Below are 23,779 nucleotides of genomic sequence, written 5' to 3' on the forward strand. Positions count from 1 at the left end.
AAAAAATACTCTATTTGTTTCAATTTATGTGAACCTATTTTCTTTTTAGTCCGTACAAAAAAGAATGACCTCTTTCCTTATTTAGAAATAATTTATTTTTATGCAATGATTTATAACCACACAATATATATATGTGAATCATTTTATATCATAAGTTTAAAAATCTTCTCTCTTTTCTTAAATTCGGTGCCCAATCAAGTAAGTTCACGTAAGTTAAACCGAGGGAGTGGAAAACCAAACGACACTGTACCGTCGACCTATGCCTATCTCCAACTCATCTGGAATTGCTATTCACCTAAGAAGCAAAATCCTAAAGAGAGACAGACAAAACAAAAAGCAACTAAAGCAGCGCCATACAAATAGGATAAATAAAGGAAGCCAAAACCCTCCCAAAATTCCCATTTCAATGGCTTCTTCCTTGGCTTTGCCTTCAACTTCAATAAAGAGCTCTTCTCTCTGTCAAAGCTTCGTTCCTAAAAGAACCCATCAGCCAAGCTTTGTTGTAAGTCCTTTCGCATTCCCTTTTTTCTCCATTCTTTTTCTTTGTTTGGTTCCTTTAAACTAAATCCCTTTTAGAAGATTTAATCCGGGTTCAACTTTTCTTTTTGTTTTTCCTTATTTTTATGCTATTTTTCACTTTTCCCCTGGTAGTAAACCATTGATGTGTGTGTTTAAGATGATTAAAATGCCTTTTAAATATATTTACAAAAACAATAGAAATTGAAAAGTGTCTTTACAAGGAGAAATGGAAATGGAGTTAGGGGAATTGATTTTTGTTTATAAGCACTTGACTTACAACAAGTGTTTAAAAGTTGGTCTTGACCAGGTTATAAGCTTGCCTTGAAGCCCTCTTAGATATCTGTCTTTTTTAAGCGGTTATGGTGCTTGCTTGTTTTATTATAATACTCTTCAACTCGTTTTTCTTTATCTTGTATCATTTTTTGTTTGTTTGTTTGGATATCAGAGTTGTGAAAGAAGTGAACCAGTATATGGGAAGCCTCGCGTGCCAATCATCAATGATGGAACACTTCCAAAGTTCTTGCAAGCAAAACGCCTAGAGAATGCAGTTAGTAGAAACAATAGTAGGCTGAAGATATTCACTGGAACTGCAAATCCTTCTCTTTCTCAGGTAAACCAGACGATTGTTATGTGTATACATGGTGTTTCCTTGTCTGCCAAATTCAGTTTAGTGACAACCAAGATCTTCTTATTTGCTTTGTACAGCATAAACAGTGACATACTGAAATTTGCTTCCCGAATTCACAGTTCAGTAATTCTTCAACTTCAAATAATAAGCTAGTGTCTTAAAATTTGTTATCAAGTAGTATTTAGAGAAAATTGGAATAGCCTTTCCAGCAGGACAAGAAAACAAGTCATTGGGAGATTGCCTCCAGTTGTACATTGTACTTCACTGTTCAGCCCACTCAAGGATATAGTTTCAGGATTTGGGACTATGGAGAATTGTGCGGTTTCAGTCTGGATATTTCAGCTTTAGATTTTCATTCCTCGTTAAGCATAAAGAATTTTCTTCCTTTCAAAAATTGCATAAGTGGGGATTAAAGGAACATTTATTTCTTTTCTCTCCTTACGAAAGATAGACAATTACAAAGATATCTGAAACTTCTGATGTAAGAATTCCTAAGATATTATTTTATTAGGTAGTTATTTACTTTTCTCCTCAATCGTCAAAATATACGAATTATTGTCACTTCTAGCAGTGAAATCTATGAAGCTTCTTTTAAGTTTATGCTATACTTTTCTTTTCAACTGATGCAACAATTTTTGTCACTTAGGAAATTGCTTGGTACATGGGCTTTGACCTGGGAAAGGTCAACATCAAGCGCTTTGCTGATGGTGAAATTTATGTCCAGTTGCAAGAGAGTGTTCGAGGCTGTGATGTCTACTTGATTCAATCCACATGTCCTCCGGCCAATGAAAACCTTATGGAGCTTTTGGTAATGATAGATGCATGCAGAAGGGCTTCTGCCAAGACCATTACTGCCGTGATTCCATACTTTGGATATGCCAGAGCTGATAGAAAGGCAAGCTAGATTCCGTTGCAAATTTTATGCTTGCAAGCTTCAAATTTTTATTGGTCAAGTTTATCAGCCTCCTTTGCCTTTGTTTCGATTCCACATCGAGGTGGGAATGGGTGTGGCGTTTACCTCTATGTATACCTGATCTATATATACCTGTATAATAATACCCAAAAGGTGGTTACAAAAGGAGTGGGAGTAGAGACATTTCCCTATGCTCTTACGATTATAAGTACTGCCACTATTTTCTTGCATCTTCTTCTGGGTCATTATTTTGGTTTCTTTTCTCTTGAAAGTAGTGCAACGATTATGTCGAACAGCTTGTGTCTTTTTTTACCACTTTCTTTTCATATGCTTTGAGGTTTTCTCAGTTTTCTTTAAAGAGTTACAGATGAGAACGCAATTTGTAGTGCATTTTATTATGTTCTATTAATCATAAATTTTTTAATTACAGACACAAGGTCGTGAATCCATTGGCGCCAAATTGGTTGCGAACCTTATAACTGAAGCAGGTGCGGATCGTGTTCTAGCTTGTGATCTGCACTCCGGGCAATCAATGGGTTACTTTGACATTCCAGTGGACCATGTGTACTGTCAGGTAATCTCTTCTGTACTGCTGACAATGCTCAAGTATTTGCCATTTTAAATTAGCAAATGAGCAGTCTGCATTCTTTGCGTGCACAGCCGGTTGTCCTTGATTACCTTGCTAGCAAGAAGATTTCTTCCAATGATTTGGTAGTGGTCTCTCCTGATGTTGGCGGAGTTGCTAGAGCACGTGCCTTTGCAAAAAAGTTATCTGATGCACCATTAGCCATTGTGGACAAAAGGCGGCACGGACATAATGTCGCCGAGGTAGATACAAAGCTAGACCTTGGTACTGCAGTTCATTGCATTGTATGATTTTTTGAGGGTTTTCTTCTTCTTTTTGCATAACGTATGGCTAAAAAATAGTCAGTCACATAAATGCTCTTGATTTTTCTTTTTTCCTCATGGAAACATTGTTTTAAGTTCTGGTCTCCCAATAGATAAGGTGAAGACTGTTAGATAGTTATGACATAATATGAATTAGTCCTAGTCCCACATAGAATAGGAGTATGATATGTATTGTATAAATAGGGTTCATTGTATTATAATTAAACAGAATATCAATAATAGATTTTTCTCCCGTGCATTATCACATGGTATCAGAGCAATCGTGAGACATTTATCGCTGTGCATAAATTCCAGCGACTTCGAGAAGAAAAAATCAGTCAACCGGAAGTCTTTTTCCAGCAAACACAGGTCTGCCGCAAGTAAAAAGCCACTTTTTGTTAGTGTTGTGCAAAAACCAACACCACCACGAAGTAGATCGGCCTCCGGCGACCAACCCATACAAAAATCTCCGTCAAAAGACCCTCCACGCGCTGCCACGCGCTGCTGAAAGAAAGTTTTCGAGCCTACCTATCCAATTTAAATCAAATTTCATAATTTTTCGGCGTGAACAGTGATTTTTTCCGGCGTGAACAGTAATTTCCCGAAAAATTCGGTGTTTTTTTTGGCGTAAACATTATAATGGCATTCGTATTAGAAGCCTTTGATTCACAATCCGTTAGATCCAATGCATTGAATCCAATCCAGATGGTTTCTTTACTGGATTATATTAGTTCATTCAGTACAAAGCATGTAAACAGACATCTTCAGGGATAGCTTCCGTTGTTCAAACAGATAGTAGCGTGACTTGTGTCTCCTAATCTTCAACCTTTGAGTCTTGGGTCATTGATTCAGGTGCATCTGAAAATTCTGGTAACAAATCTCTTTTCACTACTATTTCATGTTCTCAATCTCTCCCAACTGTCACAATGGCCAACGGGTCTCAAACCATGGCAACTGGAATAGGTCAAGCAAGTCCACTTCCTTCCTTACCTTTAGATTCAGTTCTTTATGTTCCCGGTATTCCTTTTAATCTCATAGTCGTTAGTCGCTTAGCCAAATCCTTTGAATGCTCTGTTTTATTTATTGATGACCTTGTTTTTATACAGGAACACAGTACAAGGCGGATTATTGGTACCGGACGTGAATCAGATTGACTTTATTACCTTATCCTTGCAAAATCATATGGACTCACATCTTGTCTTCCTTCAACAACTTGTCCTGTCACTGATTCACCAGATTTATTACATAAAAGGTTGGGACATCCCAGTTTGTCAAAACTTCAGAAAATGGTATCTCACTTGTCCACTCTAGAGTGTGAGTCATGTCAGCTCGGTAAGCATACCCGCTCCCATTTCCCTCGGCGTCTTGATAATCGAGCAGAGTCACCTTTTACTATAGTCCATTCAGATGTTTGGGGTCCTAGTCGGGTCAGTTCTACCTTGGGATTTCGCTACTTTGTCAGTTTCATTGATGATTATTCTAGGTGCACTTAGATATTTTTGATGAAAAATCGATCTGAGTTGTTTTCTTTTTTCAAGACCTTCCACGCTGAAATTCAAAATCAATTTGGAGTTTCCATCCGCACATTTCGTAGTGATAATGCCCTAGAGTATTTGTCTTCCCCATTTCAGCAGTTTATGAACTCTCATGGGATTATTCATCAAACATCTTGTCCGTACACATCCCAACAAAATTGGGTAGCTGAAAGAAAGAATAGACATCCTATTGAAACTGCTCGTACCCTACTCATACAATCTCATGTTCCGTTGCGTTTTTGGGGGATGCAGTTCTTAAATCTTGCTATCTTATTAATCGTATGCCATCTTCAGCTATCCAGAATCAAGTTCCATTCTCTGTCTTGTTTCCCCACTTACCTTTGTTCTCTCTTCCACCTCGTGTCTTTGGAAGCACGTGTTTTGTTCATAACCTTACTCCAGGAAAAGATAAGTTAGCTCCTCGTGCTCTTAAGTGTGTATTTTTGGGTTACTCGAGAACGCAAAAGGGATATCGATGCTATTCTCATGACCTCAGGCGGTACCTTATATTTGCTGATGTTACCTTCTTTGAAACCCAATCATACTTCACAGGTCCAGGCAATCACTTAGATATTTCTGAGGTGCTGCCAGTTCCATCATTTGAAGATTCAGTCACTATCTCCCATTCATCTTTACCTACAACTCTAGCTCCACCACCTATAGCTCCAGTTCCACCGCCTAGTCCAGTTCAACCTTCTACAGCTCCACCACTCATGACTTATCATCGTCGTCCGCGCCCAGCATCAGGCCCAGCTGATTCACATCCTACACCTGACCCTGCTAATACTGCAGATTTGTCTCCTCTTAGTTAACCGATTGCACTCCGGAAAGGTATACGGTCCACACTTAATCCTAATTCCCATTATGTCGGTTTAAGTTACCATCGTCTGTCATCACCCCATTGTGCATTTGTATCATCTTTGTCTTCTGTTTCCATCCCTAAGTCTACGGGTGAAGCATTGTCTCATCCAGGGTGGCGACAGGCTATGATTGACGAGATGTCTGCTTTATATACGAGTGGTACTTGGGAGGTTGTCGTTGGGTGTATGCAGTCAAAGTTGGTCCAGATGGCCAGGTTGATCGACTTAAGGTTCGTCTTGTTGCCAAAAGGCATACTCAGATATTTGGGCTCGATTACAGTGATACTTTCTCTCCCGTGGCTAAAATAGCATCAGTCCTCCTTTTTCTATCCATGGCTGTTGTTCGCCATTGGCCTCTCTATCAGTTGGACATTAAGAATGCTTTTCTTCACTGTGACCTTGAGGATGAGGTTTATATGGAGCAACCACCTGGTTTTGTTGCTCAGGGGGAGTCCGGTGGCCTTGTATATCGGTTGCGTCGGTCCCTCTATGGTCTAAAGCAGTCTCCTCGAGCCTGGTTTGGTAAGTTCGGCACAGTTATTCAGGAGTTTGGCATGACTCGTAGTGAAGCTGATCACTCTGTATTTTATCGGCATTCTGCTTCAAATCTCAGTATTTATCTGGTGGTTTATGTTGATGATATTGTTATTACCGGCAATGATTAGGATGGTATTACTATGTTGAAGCAACATTTCTTTCAACACTTTCAGACTAAGGATCTGGGTAGATTAAAGTATTTTCTAAGTATTGAGGTCGCTCAGTCTAGCTCAGGTATTGTTATCTTACAAAGGAAGTATGCCTTAGACATTCTTGAGGAGACAGGAATGACATACTGTAGACATGTTGACACTCCTATGGATCCGAATTCTAAACTTCTACCAGGACAGGGGGAGCCACTTAGCGATCCTGCAAGATATAGGCGGCTGGTTGGTAAATTAAATTACCTTACAGTGACTACACCTGACATTTCCTTTCCAGTGAGTGTGGTAAGCCAGTTCCTGGATTCTCCCTGTGATAGTCAATGGGATGCAGTTATTCGCATTGTTCGATATATAAAATCAGTTCCAGGCAAAGGATTATTGTTTGAAGATCGAGGCCATGAGCAAATTGGTGGGTACTCAGATGCTGACTGGGCAGGATCACCTTCTGATAGACGTTCTATGTCTGGATATTGTGTTTTAGTAGGAGGTAATTTGGTGTTTTGGAAGAGCAAGAAACAAAATGTGGTTGCTCGGTCTAGTGCAGAAACAGAATATCGAGCAATGGCTGTGACAACATGTGAGCTAGTTTGGATCAAACATTTGCATAATGAGTTTAAATTTGGTGAGGTCAGCAAGATGGAACTTGTGTGTGATAACCAAGCTGCCCTTCATATTGCATCAAATCCGGTGTTCCATGAGAGAACTAAACACATTGAGATTGTTTGTCACTTCGTCAGAGAAAAGATACTCTCAGGAGATATTGCTACAAAGTTTGTGAAGTTGAATGATCAGCTTGCAGATATTTTCACCAAGTCCCTTACTGGTCCTCGTATTAGTTACATATGTAACAAGTTCGGTACATATGATTTGTATGCATCGACTTGAGGGAGAATGTTAGATAGTTATGTACATAATATGAATTAGTCTTAGTCCCACATAGGATAGGAGTATGATATGTATTATATAAATAGGGTTCATTGTATTATAATTAAACAGAATATCAATAATAGATTTTTCTCCCGTGCATTCTCACAAAGACCCTCTTTAAAAATTATAGAAAGTGAGCTACGTTGCTCGAACTCTCTAAAAATGTTGCCGCACCCGTATTGGATCCTCCAAAAAAATACTACTTTGGAGGATCTGGCACACACCCAGCGGGGGCATTTTTGAAGAGTCCAAACAACATAGCTTGTGAGCAATGTGTTGTCCTTACAGTTTTTTGGAGTATCATTTAGCAAGATGTATTTCCACAAACTTAGTTAATCCTCTAATTAAGGGATTCTACTCAAACGTCAATTCCCCCCCTTTTGCTGGACTAACCAACGCTATTGCTTCAATCCTTTCCCCTCCCAATCCTCCCCCTTTCCTTTTATTTTTGCTTTTCCACAATTTTAGGGGAATGTTGGAAGGTGAAAGGGTCCTTTGAGAGCATTCCTATCTGAAGTGCTGTATAGGTTCTTCAGGACTATTCATTTGGCTTGCAAGTGCCTAGCAGTCTCAAAAAGTTATTTTTTGTGAAGTAGGCCGTATTTCCGTGTTCAGCCTTGGTCTCATAGTTTATAAGCATTTCTCCCAAGTTAATTAAAGTGCTACAGATTCTTTTTTTTGGGGACCAGTACGGTAATTCATTAACAGACTGTACCAAGAAGGTACTTTAAATGTATGAGCTCCATACCTAACTCCTTTATGTGATGCTTAATCTATATCTATATTATATTAAAAGCACGAAGGCCCTTAGCGAAATGTCGCTCGCCTTTTTTACCCCTGAAAAATAGCTTTCATATTCGATAAAATTGTAATTTAAGTCATTTTCCTAATATTTAGGACCTTGGAATCACCTAAATGTTTTGCCTATAGTATCTTTCCTTGTTAAACTAGGTACGAAGTCCTACTATTTAAGAGTTTAAAATTTATCAATATTTTACCTTATATACTAATTGAAAATAAATCCATATATGTAACAATTAGGATGCTTAACGTGATTGGCAAATAATTTATATGCGATCATCGAAGCACCATAGAGAAGGTAAAAAATTCATTCAAGACACTAAGCACGTAAAATTGTCTCAACAATAAATAATTAATTATGCATTTTAGAGACTTTTATTTTTATCATACAAAGTAAATAGTTCATGTACAATTAAAGTCATATGTAATCACATAAAATTGCACAAGCATAAATGTGTGTACAATTAATGTGTGTTGACCAATGAATGAAGAAAGATACCATCGTTGGTGTCCTAATTTTAATAAAAAATATATTCAACTTATAGACGAAATCTATTCTTAACGAATTGTCATCATCTTTTTAATTATTTCAACAAATAATAATTTCTGATATTTCTATATCTTTAATTGTTTGTTGTAAAATATTAAGCCAACCTTAGTAAATTTTAGACGTTATCACTTATCAATTTTTTTAAGAGCTATAAGCCAACATCTTTATTCACCAAAAGACCAAAAGATTTAATTTTTAAATTTATTTTATTTGAGAAATTTTATAATTTGCTTGCTTACGTCATAAATATATCAATAATTTTCATCAAATATTCTCCCAGAAGTCCTCATAAATCACAATTATGTATTTGAGGACTTCTATGGCCAAGATTTCTTTGCAATCAACATTCGTCTTTTTAGTAGCTTATACTTTTTTTAACTTTTATTTTACAATCCAATCACATTATTTAATAATATTTTATATATTTTAAAATAGTATATTCATTAATATCGGGTACACGCAAAGCGCGCCTATAGTATCTTTCCTTATTAAACTAGGTACGAAGTCCTACTACTTAAGAGTTTAATATCTATCAATATTTTACCTTATGTACTAATTGAAAATAAATCCATATATGTAACATTTGGGATGCAAATAATTTATATGAGATCATCACGTAGCACCATAGAGAAGATATAAAATTCATTCAAGATACTAAGCACGTAAAATTGTCTCAACAATAAATAAATAATTAACATTTTAAAGACTTTTATTTTTATCATACAAAATAAATAGTTCATGTACAATTAAAGTCATATGTAATCACATAAAACTGCACAAGCATAAATGTGTGTGTATATATATATAACCACGAATGACCTTAGCAAAATATTGTTCGCCTTTTTTAGCTTTTTTACCTTTTTAATATAGAGTTCACACTGGACAAAATAGTCATTTGATTATTTTTTTAATATTTATGCTTTTTAAATTAATTTAATTTTGACTATTAAATCTTTTCTTATTTGAGTTAGGTAAAAACTCCTAATACATAGGAATCTAATATCGAGTAAGATTTTACTTTTCATATTTGAATAATTTTTTTTGTAAGAATTATTACTTAAGTTTTTTGAATCTTCCAAAACAATAGTCATTAAATGACTTTAGAAGTTTTTCGCCACAAAATAACAATTGTTATCCAAGTGAGAAATAATTTTTTGGATGAACGACAAAAATGCGTGTATGTCAAAGAAATAAAAATATATACTATAATAATTATTCTATTCACTTAAACAACGTAGTAGGTGGCTTTAAGCATTTCAAAAATGTTATGGATTTTTGAAAATAATTGCAACTCCGTTATTTTGGCTATACCTTTTTAATTAAACAAGAAAATAATAAACTTTAGCCAATTTTTTTAATAAATTTGTCCCGAAAATAAAAATATACAATAACAAGAAATAGTCATTTGCATCTAAAGAAAAATAATAAATAATACACAATTAGTACTTTATTATTTTAGCTAAAACTATTTTATTTATGGTAAATTCCAGCTAAGTTTTTACAAATTTAGCCCCCAAAAAATAAAATATATAATTGGATCAAAAGCCATTGTATTTTAAAAAACAATTAAAAATACAAAGTTAGATAAAGTATGCATTATATATTAAGATGAAGTAAGAAGAAATGCACAATTATATTCTAACAAATAAACAATTATATTAACGATTAAAAATATTACATCTGAAAGTCGATTTTTAAATTTTCTTCACTTTCACATGCCTAAAGGAGAGAGTGTATATATCCACTCACTTTACCACGTCAATGTCTATGAGTAATAACTGTCAAATAGCCAACTTCGGGGTAACTAAGACAATAATTTGTTTAGGGGTGTAACTAATTTCGTGCAAAGTATAGGATTTTTTTTAACATAAGCTTCATATTTTTCGCTTACAGATTAACATAGTTCTTTTAGAATCCAGTAAGTAATTCCATTATAATTTTAGGCTCTTACTTCCATATAGGAAATATTCAGATGCATAGTTATGTGCTTTAACAGATAAAGAAAACTCCTCCAAAACGAAGAAAGAGTAGATTAATCAAAATATAGCAGTTGAATAATACCTTTTGCAATAGTAATTTAGTCTTTATGTTGGAAAGAATTCATATGACATTTCTTATTGATCATAGAAATATAACAATTGTATTTTTGTCCTGAGAGTTTCTTCTTTCGTTCAAAGTTAGCTAATTAGGATCAATAACTTTTAGAAACTTACACTTTTGTTAATTTTAATTTTATAACTCTAGCACAAGTTTTAATAGATTATTTATATAGTTTTTTAAAATTTATATTCATTGAAATAGGGTACACGCGCAACGCGCGTATGCTAAGACTAGTTATTAATATCGGTTAAGACATCAAATAATTATTTTTCATGGGTCACTGACTGTGTTGTGGCGTGCATCTATCTGCACTTCTTCTTTAGTCTACCTCAACATGATTTTGGTGCTTTTAGATATGGGTTGCTCTATATGAGGATCATCATCCTAATTATTCTTTTTAATTTATCACTTACATCTGTTACGGAGGGGAAAAACCCATAGCAGATATGCTTGAATTCAGGTGAAAACAATTTTATAGAGCTATTATACTACTCAAAGTAGTAAACTGTGTCTGCATTTCTTCTTCCAACATCGCTTTCAATACATCCTATCTTATCCTGGAGCCTTTATTTTGTTGTGTTGCAGGTTATGAACCTGATAGGTGATGTTAAAGGAAAAGTTGCAGTTATGGTGGATGACATGATTGACACAGCAGGTTAGTTGAACGCATAACTCCAATATTCATGTCGATCCAAAACCTAGAAACATAAATTGTTTATTAGTCTTAGTTCTTTTTAGCATGGACACTAACTGAATCAATGAACTATGTGGCGATCTGTTTCGTATCCTCTATCTTGAGTTATTCGCTCCTGAAAGTTTTAGTTTTTTTATGTTTCTGTTTCTTCCATTTGTGCATCTTAAGATTATGAAATTGTCTCAACTAGAAGTTTCACTAGGTGCACATGTGCAGTGTGGAGCTTCTTTTGCTTTTGTTCGGCTCATTCTCTTGTTCTAAGGAGGTCAGGCTTGAAAATCATTTGTTAACTTTCTGCTTATGGGTCTTAGGGACTATTGCCAAAGGCGCAGCACTTTTGCATCAGGAGGGCGCACGTGAAGTTTATGCATGCTGTACGCATGCTGTTTTAAGGTAAAATTTCCCATTTAATTGGCACATTATACAGCATTAAGAACTCTATATATATACACACATTATACCCTTAGTAGAGTGGTTAACTGGGTGAATATGGATATACTTCAACAAATCTATCTTTGCTGATGTTTTAGCTTACAACTGGATTGTTGCTGTGTGAAAATTGTTCTATTCTTTTGCAGACCTTCAATCATTTCTTTTAAGGGTAAAACGTTTCTATTTTAATACTGGTTGTTAACTTCTTGTGGAGTGGAAGTATATGTATAACCTTGTACAAATTTGGCCTAGTCACTTTTCTTTGGTATATGAGAGTAGAATTTCTGGGAGCAGCTAAGACTCAAACTTTCACTAATATTTCACAAATATTATTGTAGTTTAGTACTACCTCCGGTCCATTTTAATGTTTGTTTAATGTTTTGGCATACCAATTAATAAAACCATATAATATCATTCATTATAAGGATTATTGACTAAGTTACCCTGATACGATCCGAGATACACGAGGCAACGGAATATGAAAATAACAATAATTGAAGCAACATTGAAGATAGATTTTCGATTAAAATAATCGAAAGTAGTTTGGATAATCAAATCAAGAAGAAAAATCTAGAACCCTAGATGAAGGTCTCAGGCAACAACTGACTTACGTGTTCGATCGCCTCCAAAAAACGACAAAAAGAAACTCTAGATATAAAGAAAGGAGAAGAAGATTAACCTCAAGAACCCAATTCTTAAAAAAAGGTAATCCAAAGTCGAATGCGAACCAAGAGGCTTCAAATCTCTCTCAAGAGTTTTCTTATGTCAAAATATGGTAAGTGACTAATGAAATAACCCTAGGATATTATAAATATTAAATACCCAATAGGTGAAATAGGAAAAAGTTCCAAAGTTAATTTTCCAAAATAGCTCGTCAGGCCCAACCGTGTCCTCAACAGTGGCCTCAACCGTGTCTCATAGCTAAATCGTGTCGAAATCCACAAGCTTATTTTCCTATCGAAAGTTAATTTTCCAAAATAGCTCGTCCGGCCCAACCGTGTCCTCAACAGTGGCCTCAACCGTGTCACATAGCTAAATCGTGTCGAAATCCATAAGCTTATTTTCCTCCGCTCTTCAAGCCCCTCTTAAACCATGGCGAACAGTTGGTGCAACCGTGTCACACGGTTTGGCTTGGGGTCTTGATGCTTCAATTCCCAAGCCTCCAAAAATGGTATTCGTTGCAAGAATTCTCAGTGATTCTCCAAATATCTTCTAATCAAATTGTTGAAGATCATGCAACTCCTTAGCGTGCTTTCCTTGAACGTTCTTGGACTTGGAGCAAGTCAACAGTCCACTAGATAATTCGGGGTCATCCTCAATGTTCTCCGCTCCTCCCAGGCTATCATACCCTTTATAATCTCTTCAAATTGCCCTTAGTTTCTCAAACTTCTTAGATCATTAATTGGAGGAGGGGTTGTTTTGGAAAAAGATAATTAATGCCTTCCTGAGGTTAAAACAACATCTAAAATGGACAGGAGGTAGTATTAATTCGCATATCATTGATGTTGAGACTCATAAGGTGTTATTTTTTCAATATTAGAAACAACTGCAATTTTTTTGTTCCTATGGTTCCAACATTCTTGATTTATGGTTGCAAATTTACACATTCTTGAGGTACCTTTATATTAATTCACTATTAATATTCTTGTTCTGACAGCCATAAGGTGTTATTTTTTGAATATTAGAAACAACTGCAATTTTTTTGTTCCTATGGTTCCAACATTCTTGATTTATGGTTGCAAATTTACACATTCTTGAGGTACCTTTATATTAATTCACTATTAATATTCTTGTTCTGACAGCCCCCCTGCGATTGAGAGGTTGTCAAGTGGCCTTTTTCAAGAGGTCATCGTCACAAACACAATTCCTGCCATGGAGAAAAACTATTTCCCACAGCTGACCGTTCTCTCAGTCGCAAATCTTCTCGGTGAAACAATTTGGCGAGTGCACGATGATTGTTCTGTGAGTAGCATTTTCCAATAGGCAGGAGAGATGGTGGCAACCCCTCAATCCAGGTTGTCAGAGTTTTCATTTAGCTTCTGCATGTATTTTGCTCTCCCTTCTTTATTTTTCTAATCATCTCCCTCTTTTCACTCTTCCATCAATAGACGCCTCCATTGGCATGAATTTTTCCTTTACGCTTGTCCATCTTTAGAGGTGACTGACATGCTGAGCGAGTGAACAAATTCTTCTCCTTTTCCACGCTTGTTTTTCGTTGTAGCAAAACCACAGTAAGTTCTACATTTTTAGAATATTTTGGTCTTGTTAAGTTAGATAGTTGGAAGGATAGGAAGATGGAGAAGTCACGTGCTTACTTTTAGGATAGGATTGATTCATGTTCTGACATCTCATGACTATCAAGCCGTAGTATTAATCCAGAAAAATGCTGCTCTGACATTGTCCCTCATCTTCACAAATGTTTAATATGAAATACCGTGGTCCTGTCTGATTTAGGATTCTTGGAACCTGTGGAGCTTCGTTCTATTATGTCATTAAATTGTTTTAAAACATGCTAAGAAACTGGTCCAAATTGGAGGAACGACAAGTTGATTTAATGTGATGATCCTTGAATATGTGTTAAGAAGTTATTGTTATTTTTCTTGTTAATTTTCCCAAGTTTTGGTTGTGCTTTTAACATTCCAAACCAGAGAAGGATGCATGAATGAGCCACTCCCTTGATCAACTGCAAGACCGACTTTTGGACCCATGCGACCACACAAGTAGAATATTAAGTACTTCGGAAATTGTACGTTACGGTTTGGTCTGAAAAAACAGATTGTTTTTCAAGATATCAGGAAAAAAAGAATCTTCGGAAAAATTAAAACAAACCCTCAAATATTCCCAAAAAACGTTTTTTTTTTACTTAGCAGAAACTAATCTAAATATAATTTTTCCCTAGCATTTTATCCAAGCTTGATCTGATATATAAGCGCCATAGAGATAAGGTAAAGAACAGATCAACGGCGTGAACTTCAGTCTCCTACGTGATGTTTTTAATCTGAATTATAATGAAGTTAATGTTATGACCAAAAACCCTACCAAGTTGTGATGACACATAACCTAGCTAGCTAGGTAAGCAACTAACACAATTACCATATACGTCAATAGATAAATAAGAATGCGAAAATTATCACAACTAATCACAACTATCGAAACATAACCACACGATATATACTGCATCATTCACATCTCTTGTCGCATTTCTAGGCCATAATACTGCAAGTAGCCAAACTCAGTACTAGTCAAATGCTCCAACTCAGTAGATGCTAATTCCAATCCTCACAACACTACTAATGATAAAAGAACATGTAGAAACTCGTAACCACTCATCATATCAACAAGTCTTGGAGTTCTCGTTTTCGATAAGGCATTGCCGAATTCTGAGTTGTCCAATGGCGGTCTTCTTCGAAACACACTCTATCCAAATTCGATCTTCCAGGTCCAATAACCTCGCCTCACCAAGTACAAGCTGCTCAACTCACAAGTCACACCAGATACCACATGGAACCTCATACGATGTGGTCCGTACACCATACAAGCAATAACCCGAGTATGACGAATAATAACAAGAGGACAAAGTAAGAGAACTATTAAGCAAGCCTAACAGACAAAGCAAACAAAACATAACCTCAAGAACCGCTTCCACAAAGGAGAAGCATCATACTTGAATTAAGCACAAGGAATCATATCCCAACATAATACTGTTATGACGTGCAACCCGATCCCACATATTACTATTGCGGTGTGTAATCCGATCCAATATTATATAATTGCAACATACAACCCGATCCAATCATATCAATCCACATGAGATTATCCATAGAGCAATAATTCTCATACTCACCAAATACATGTGTATCAACATCAAGCACTTAAAGTGCATAAATATAACTATGAGGGGTGAGTAAGCATGATATACTATGGAAAATATAAGCATGGCTAAGGTGTGATAGGCATATCAATATATCACGAGCCATCTCGCTCAAATATCGCAACAAGGTCTAAACATGGTCACTAATATATAAATAATCACGTGGTCTCACAAATCCATTTTAACATAACAGAATAATGCGTGGAGCAAACAAAGGCATGAACAAGACCAATTCTACCCGATGACACATCCGTAGTAAATGATGCACTATTAAACAAATTCGACCCAGCGTAGAATATAAATTCTCCATAGGACTACCGGTAGGCCCCCAAAACTGACTCAAACCATTTTAAAATAAGTAAGTAATCCTCCAAAAGTTCAAAGAGCTCTTTCTTACTTTCGCACACGGAAACTCAAATAGATTCTAATCTTCCAGTCTCAACCGTTGATTTCTGACTAGTGCCAACTCAAATGCTGAAAAGCAACATCTCGAATCCTTTCCCATTCATGCCCTTCTAATTGCATAGATTACACAAATTATTCATGATCCTCTACAACCTTGTGAGACCCAATTCATCAAACACAAATCCTCTCACGTGACCATTCATGGTACATAGAATCAACTATCTAACCATTACCACTCTCACAGTCCGCAATCCAAAGAGATTGTCCGCCTCTAAAAATATCCGATATCTAAACCTCAATAATACAAGAATCTCCACACTTGATTACCTCATGAGAAATGCTCCATCAATATTTTGCGTCAGGTAGCAAAAATTTGAACATCAAAGGTTACCAACCACATGATTTCTGTAGTACTTAGTCAAAGCATCCACACATCAATATATAATGTATCTTCTACAACAAACACCCTTCTCATGCGATATAAGATAGTACTAGCATTCTCTTAAACATCTGAAGTCTATCATGCTGTCCAGAACTCATGACCTTCCTTTTGAAATTGTACCTCAACCTTGTCCATTCAATCCCAAGATCACCACACCTATCATGATATTATATGAAAATATGAGAATTTCATCAACTCTGAATCACAGGTAGGATAGTCCTCCAACATAAGCACTCCATCGACCAGAAGCATACCACCTAACTCAATTCATGATACAATCACAATATGTTAGCAAACTTTTCATGCCCCTAGAAGTCATCAACTTCCAAGTCGTGGTCAAAACCATCATAAACTCTTTGAAATCCATTTTCACACACTCGAGCCATTAGAACTAAATCTCTCTAAATCAACCAAGTCTCGTAGGCTGCCAAACCCAAAATCCCAACCTCAAAAGTGTCTGAAATTCCCAATTATACCGAAGAAGCTGATACATGCTATTACCATGCTGGCCCAAGCTACCACGGTCTAATCCATTTTCTTCAATTAATCTAGATTACATCAATGATGTTACAAAAGTCCTCTAAGTTCTAGTGATAGTTCTATGGCGATCACAATTCCCCAAGCAAGAAAAGCATCCGATAAATCCTCACACATAACATCTTGAAGCTCAAACCCATTGGAATCATATTTCGCAAGTCGACCACTCAACTCTAGTGCCCTAATACATAACCGAACATAACAAATTATCTGTGTCCTATTGCATATCATCCCAGCCATAAGAAGCAACCTTACCTATAGACAACCGAGTAAATATCTCCCGTTCCACACTATAACCACAATGAATGTCGAACCTAAGTCATTCAGCCATCCCCATGCAATCATTCAAGTGTAGCACATCACATATCTGAAAATCCCTATCCTAGTCAACCTCGATGCCACTCTACTCAAGTCACAACAAACCCAAAAATGCACCTCAGCCCAAGAATTATGACAACACACACCTACACGACCCAATCATTAATGGTAAGCTCCCCCACTTGGCCTAAAGCCATATTCACATCATCCGAGAACACCCAATAACCTCATAAGGAAAACCATACCACCTCGGACCTTATCATGAAAGATAACCCACATGTTAAACCTCAATGCAATATCTAACTGCGACTTTACTATGATTACAACTTCTATATGATCAATTGCTCCTTTCGAGTCTACTCTCGTCAACCAAGTGCAAGAATCTTTTCTATCCCACTAGTAAACTACTGAAGATCCATCCATACATCCGTACCTTAATATTGTACCACACTCCGAGTTGATAATCAAGTTTCTATCTCCCGTGGCCTCACATATAAACCTTTCTTGTTATAGCAAAGCTCTCTAAGAGCAGTCCTTAGACACATAACACTTGTCACATAGCTCTCTCACAGCTCTTCCACAACATCATCAAAAGTCCCTGGTGTTCAACAAATATCATGCTCTTAACAATGCATATGAAGGAATAGAGAGAAATCGAAGATTAGACTTGAAGCTGAATCAAAGCCGCACGATAAGGAAAGAAAGAAGGTGATTTTTTCCTAGATTCCTTGTAGCCTCTCGAATATAAGAATGGATGTCATCATACTGATCCGCAAGACTCTACTAGAACTTGCTCATGACTCGTAGAACCTATGAATCTAGGACTCTGATACCAACTTATCACGATCCAAAATTTTACCAAGTCATTATGGAACCTAACCAAACCCGCTAAGTAAGACAACTAACACAATTACATATAAGCCAAATATTGTCAAAAAATAAAAAAGAATACGGGAATTATCATTACTAATCTTAAGAACTGGTGGTATAAGTCATGAGCAACTAAGATTTGAATTACAATATTGACAAAAAGAAATACATACACTGTTTGAAAATATATAAACTGAATTACAATTCTAAACTTTCATGAACAAGATGATAGCTAATGACTGGAATGCTAAAATATTCGATGCTTATCCTCGAATTCCGCAGCCGCATAACTCTAAAATCTGCACGCAAGGTGCAGAAGTGTAGTATAAGTACAACCGACCCCATGTACTTAGTAAGTATGTTAACTAACCTCAATGAAGTAGCAGAGAGATTTTTAAGTCAAAAGATACTCACTAATATAACTTGTGTAGTTCGTAAGTAAGAGAAATAACAAGAGGAAAGACGAGCAATACTGAAAGAATCAAATAAGAGGAATAACGAGCATGATTCTCAAACATATCAACTAAACCTTTCTCAATAAATCATGTTCGTGTGGAAGATACGATGTCCATAAAACAAAATGAACCATATCCACAAATCCGCACAATAAGAGGAAAATGTACAAGATATCAAATCAAATGGCACGACAACACTCTTCGTGCATCTATCTCATCTTCACCAAGCACGGAAACACCCTTCGTGTAATACTATTCTTCCTCACCAAACATATGTATAATAATACTAAACAAGGTAAAGGACATATAGCTAACAATGGCGAAAAAGGTGGAAGGTATGTAGATATCAATAATAAACAAGATAGAAGGCATATGTATAACAACAACAAACAAGGAAGAAGATATAGATGTAATAATAACTTACAAGGTAGAAGACATATATTTAACAATAAAAAACAAGATAGAGGGCATATATGTAACAATAACAAACAAAGTAGAGGACATATATGTAACAATAGAAAATAAAGTAGAAGGCATATATGTAACAACAACAAACAAGGTATAGATATATATGTGTATGGGAGGAAAGGACAAATACCATAAAATGCATGTCTCTCGTCCTCGCTTGCACGAAAACACCCTTTATGCCATGAACTCCCATCCTCACTTGCACAAAAACACTCCTCGTACCAATATCATATCAAATCGCAGAGAAACACCTTTCGTGCGTATGTAATATCAAATTATATGAAAGGGTGTATATCACTCATCCCTACTACACGGAAATACCCTTCTTGCAATTTCACTCATCTTCACCAAGCAAGGTAGGATATATAAATACAATCAAGATGGATGAGTACATATAATATCTTCCATGAGAAATAATCATAGCTATCGTACAAATAGGCAAGCCAAGATTTCAAGATCCGACTTGTCCAAATATCACAACAAAATTTACACTTGATCCTTAACATGAATAAGAACGATCAAGTAGCCCAAGAATGATAGGTTTAGATTTCGTAATATAAAGCATGACTACGATAAAATAATTCATATCAACAACTTCAAGAATAGATCATCATATTCATTTAATATTCCATATATTTAAACATGATTTCTAGTATAGATAGTTATACTCACATAGTCATATAATTAAATAAACATAAGTCAAGAAGATCATAAAGTATAACAAGGCAGATAGGAACATATAATTTACCCCGAGCATGGATAACCCTGACACATGCATATATGCTCGTCACCTTGCATATGCATCACTCCTGCATGCTACAAACAATATCATTTATTAGATTTTTTTTTCAAACCTGTAACTACTCGACTAGTCATTTTGAGTATTGACATTCCGTTCGATGGCTTGAAATCTTGAATAACTTCATATGATGTATTACGACTTGTGCACATGGTTAGTTTTGATTTTTGGGAAGTTCGAGATTGATTCAGAAGAGTAATTCTCAATTTGGAAGCTTTAAGTTGGAAGAGTTGACTAAGGTTTAACTTGTGAGTAAACGACCTCAGATTCATGTTTTGATGATAATTTTAGATTTAGGCATATGTACGATTTGGATCTGGAGGTCCCTAGGATGATTTGGCTCTTTTTTGAAGAAATTTGGCAATTTGAAGATTTAAAAATTTTATAAGTTTGACCATGAGTTGAGGCTATCAGGTGTAGATTGTTATTCCGGGACTTGGAATAGGTCTATTTTATCATTTGAAACTTTTGTGAAAAGTTTGGTTTCATTTCGGGTTGATTTAATATGAATTAGACGCTTGATTGTGAGCATTTAAAGTTCTTGGATTTGAATATTTCATGATGAGTTTTGGTATTCGATTCTTGGTTTTGATGCTATTAATAATTTTTTGAGCCTTTGGATAAGTTAGAATTATATATTTAGACTTGTAAGTATGTTTCGACAGGGTCCTAAAGGCCCCAAGTGCGATTCAGTGTGGTTTCAGATCATTTCAGATGGTTTTGGTATTGCTGGTTCTGGTTTTTCGCATTTGCGATAAATGGATCGTAAATGCGACCACCATATTTTGCGAGGGATTTGTCGCTTTTGTGACCTGGATGACTGGAGGACCTCGCATTTGCAAGGGTATGAGTTGCAAGTCACAATTGCAACTCTGGGCAACTAAGACTGGCAGGCTGGGCTCACTTTTGCAAGGATTTGAGTCGCATTTGCGACGGTTCGAATGTTCGCTTCTGCAAGAAGCGAACTGAGCATCGATTTTCTGACTGGAAGCTTGAGGTACTTCGCATTTGCGACATTTTCTGGGTGAGTCTGGGTTCGCATTAGCGAGCCTGGGGTCTCTTTTGCGATGGCCGCAGTTGCGAACCTCTGGTTACAAATGAGACATCTACAACTGGTTATAAGTTGTGTATTTCGGAACTTAGACCCATTTTCTCATATTTTGAGCCATAGACTTGGAGAGGGGCGATTGTTGAGGGAGATTTTCAAACAATACTTTAGGGTAAGTGATTTTTACTTGATTTTAATATTACATCTTATTTTCCCTTAAATTATATTATGTAATTTGAAGAGAATTTTGGGGGGTTTTGACTATGTTTTGCATAATAAAAATTGGGAATTTTAGAGTCGATTTGGGCTCGATTTTATAAATCAATCATATATATAGACTCGTGGCGTTATGGGTAGTCGGGATCTACCCCTCGACTCAGATTTTAATATGGTGGGTCCAGGGTTGACGTTTTAGAAATTAGGTAAAGATTAGAACTTTATTACTTGGAATTGATTCCTATAGCGTTATATGATGTAATTGAGTTATTTTTGGCTAGATTTGAGGCGGATAGAGTTGATTTTTAGAGGAAAGGATATTTTAGAGGTTTGATTGGGCTTATTGATGTAAGTATCTTACCTAGCTTTGGTTGAGGGAATTTTTCCTAATAATTGATATTGTTTGCAACATGCAAGAGTGATGAATATATGAGGTAACGAGAGTATATATATGTTCCATGAGTATTCATGTTCTGGGTGAATTCTAGATTACTTTATGCCTTGTTTGGTTGTGTATTATATTTGATTCTATGTGTTACTCAATTGATTGATTACGTGAGCATAATAAACCATGCTAGAGTAATGTTAAGGCTGTTGGTACCTTATCTTAAATATGAATGAGAAAATCTTGAGATTTATGCTATGCTTGCCTCGGAAGTAGATATACGCATGTTATGAACACCCATCCGTACTTGTTCTTGTGTTGTGCCTTGATTGGGACATGTGCTCTACGACACATATGTGATCTCTTTGTATGACTACTTAAACTTGGGTGCTATAATTAATTTAGCCGTAGTCATGCCTTATATGTTGAACACCCATCCACATTTTATTATTTTTCATGTCCTTGTGAATCTTGTTGATAAAATTAGGGGCTTATATCTTTGATGAAAATTTGGCATATTGCTTTGTGAGGATTATGGAACATGTGAACATGTTGGGCAGATTGATTGGGTATTAGCACGAGGTATTTGCCGTGAGATTGTGATTATTGATTGATATACGCATGGGGTGAAATAAGGGTGGCGTGTCTCCTACTTGCTCGTGTGGCGAAATAAGGGTGGTGATATGCGCATGTTACAAAATAAGGGGTGGCATTTATTGATATTGCACATGCGGCAAAATAAGGGCGGCATTAATGATGATGTTATGTGATATTTTGAGGGTGATATTCTTGATGATGTTTATGTGGTGGTATGAAGACGACATTCTTGATTATACATGTGAATTCTTTATGTTTGTCATGCATTTTTACATGATTTTTGCGTTGCATCTAACATGCTAATCTTTGCCTCTGTTGTATCTAATGATTTGGTTATCAAGATAGATTTTTCCTATGTTGGGTTGTTACCTCATGTTTGTAGAGTTGTCGGTAGCGTATCAGATGGATGTGATAAGGAAATTGTCATCATGCATTGATATATTGGATTCTTGTAAAGTTCTCATGAACACATTGTTTAGCAATTAATATAGAATTGGGCCATTATTATGCACCGACAACCCATGGTTATGTTTGAGCTATTAAGAACATGCTATTTGGTGCAAGTCTCTTATTGTGCGGGAAGTATACGGGTTGTAATTTCATTATCAGTGTAATTGGCAAAACCGATTTATTATCCTCATCTCAGTGGTGCACTCTTACTATTTGATATCCGTTATTCTATGACCGCTTTTTTGGATTCTTCTATGTGTTATATATGTTATTGAGCTGCATATGTTATGTGAGTATCTTTTGGACTTAAAAACCTTGTCACTATTTCTCTGAGGTTAGTCAAGATACATACTGAGTATATGGGGTCGATTGTACTCATACCATACTATTGCACTCTGCTTGCAGATTCTGGAGCTAAGTACCTTTGGAAGACGAAGCCTTGCATTGGAGACGTACCAACGTTGGGATTCAAGCTACCTCTTGTTCATGGTAGTTTAGGAGTTCTTTTTTGTTTATGTAAATTTCAGACAGATGTTGTATTTATTCTTTTTATCAACTTCGTAAATCTAAATCATAGCGGCTCATGACTTGTATTACTAGTCCGTGGGGTAGTTATATTGAATTCTTTTGCAATTGTATTAATAATATTGATTATTTCTCATTATAGTAGTGACTTATACTGTTTGGCTTGCCTAGCAGGTTGGGTTAGGTGTCGTCATGACTTGGTGGGATTTTGGATCGTGATAAGTTGGTATCAGAGCCCTAAGTTCCTAGGTTCTATAAGTCATGAGAAAGTGTGTAGTAGAGTCTTGCAGATCAGTATAATGATGTCCATACCTATCTTCGAGAGGCTACATGGTATCTAGGAAACTTCCCTTCTTTCTTTCCTCATCGTGCGGCTTTGTTTCAGCTTGGAGCTTATATATTTGATTTCCCTCCATTCACTCATATGTGATATTGCGTACTCGGACTCAAATATTCACCAATGGCTTGTGATGTTGCGGATGGACTGCGAAGGGATATGGATACTTGATCATCACCTCGATATGTTGTACAGTCTTGAGATGTGGATGTGTAGGTAGATCTTTTCGTTGTTTATTTGAGGAATGAAGTTGATTCGTATATCTCATTGACGAGTGTAAACTCGAGAATATTATTTTAGTTGCACAGTTGTTGTGACCATAATGGGGTAATAGGAAGATGTCGATTGTAGGCAAGCAGGTGTGTTATCTCCTCGAGAGGGTTTGAGGTTGAGTGATTCTTATGAGGTCTCTATGAAGAGTTTTCCTTTTATCCAGTGGGGTATATGTGCTACAGTTGGAGTTCGGATCGCTTCTGGTAGTTCGCAAGACTGTCACGAGGGTCAGTAT

The 23,779-nt window shown here is 36.2% G+C and overlaps 1 protein-coding gene across 3 annotated transcripts; it reads left to right on the plus strand.

Annotated features, from left to right (window-relative positions):
- Positions 1-294: 294 nt before the first annotated feature.
- Positions 295-23,073, plus strand: LOC104112714 (ribose-phosphate pyrophosphokinase 1-like). 3 transcript variants are annotated; one of them, XM_070182285.1, is made up of 9 exons: positions 295-502; positions 965-1,129; positions 1,794-2,042; positions 2,491-2,634; positions 2,721-2,888; positions 11,008-11,077; positions 11,428-11,509; positions 13,351-13,563; positions 22,815-23,073. In XM_070182285.1, exons 1-8 carry the CDS (start codon positions 407-409, stop codon positions 13,529-13,531), a joined length of 1,155 nt encoding a protein of 384 aa, XP_070038386.1. In that variant the 5' UTR covers positions 295-406; the 3' UTR covers positions 13,532-13,563; positions 22,815-23,073. The 3 variants fall into 3 exon arrangements, with proteins under 3 accessions (XP_070038386.1, XP_070038385.1, XP_070038387.1); XM_070182284.1 differs by lacking the exon at positions 22,815-23,073 and having other exon boundaries at positions 13,351-13,750; XM_070182286.1 differs by lacking the exons at positions 2,721-2,888; positions 22,815-23,073 and having other exon boundaries at positions 309-502; positions 13,351-13,750.
- Positions 23,074-23,779: the final 706 nt, after the last annotated feature.

The sequence above is a fragment of the Nicotiana tomentosiformis genome, chromosome 8 (assembly GCF_000390325.3).
Source record: "Nicotiana tomentosiformis chromosome 8, ASM39032v3, whole genome shotgun sequence".
NCBI classification, from domain to species: domain Eukaryota; kingdom Viridiplantae; phylum Streptophyta; class Magnoliopsida; order Solanales; family Solanaceae; genus Nicotiana; species Nicotiana tomentosiformis.

Bases quoted from the DNA above. Each gene is read 5' to 3' on its own strand.
- LOC104112714 (XM_070182285.1), top strand. From the start codon at position 407: ATGGCTTCTTCCTTGGCTTTGCCTTCAACTTCAATAAAGAGCTCTTCT. The intron at 2,889-11,007 runs GTAGATACAAAG...GTTGTGTTGCAG, and splicing joins ACGGACATAATGTCGCCGAG to GTTATGAACCTGATAGGTGA. The intron at 11,078-11,427 runs GTTAGTTGAACG...TATGGGTCTTAG, and splicing joins TGACATGATTGACACAGCAG to GGACTATTGCCAAAGGCGCA.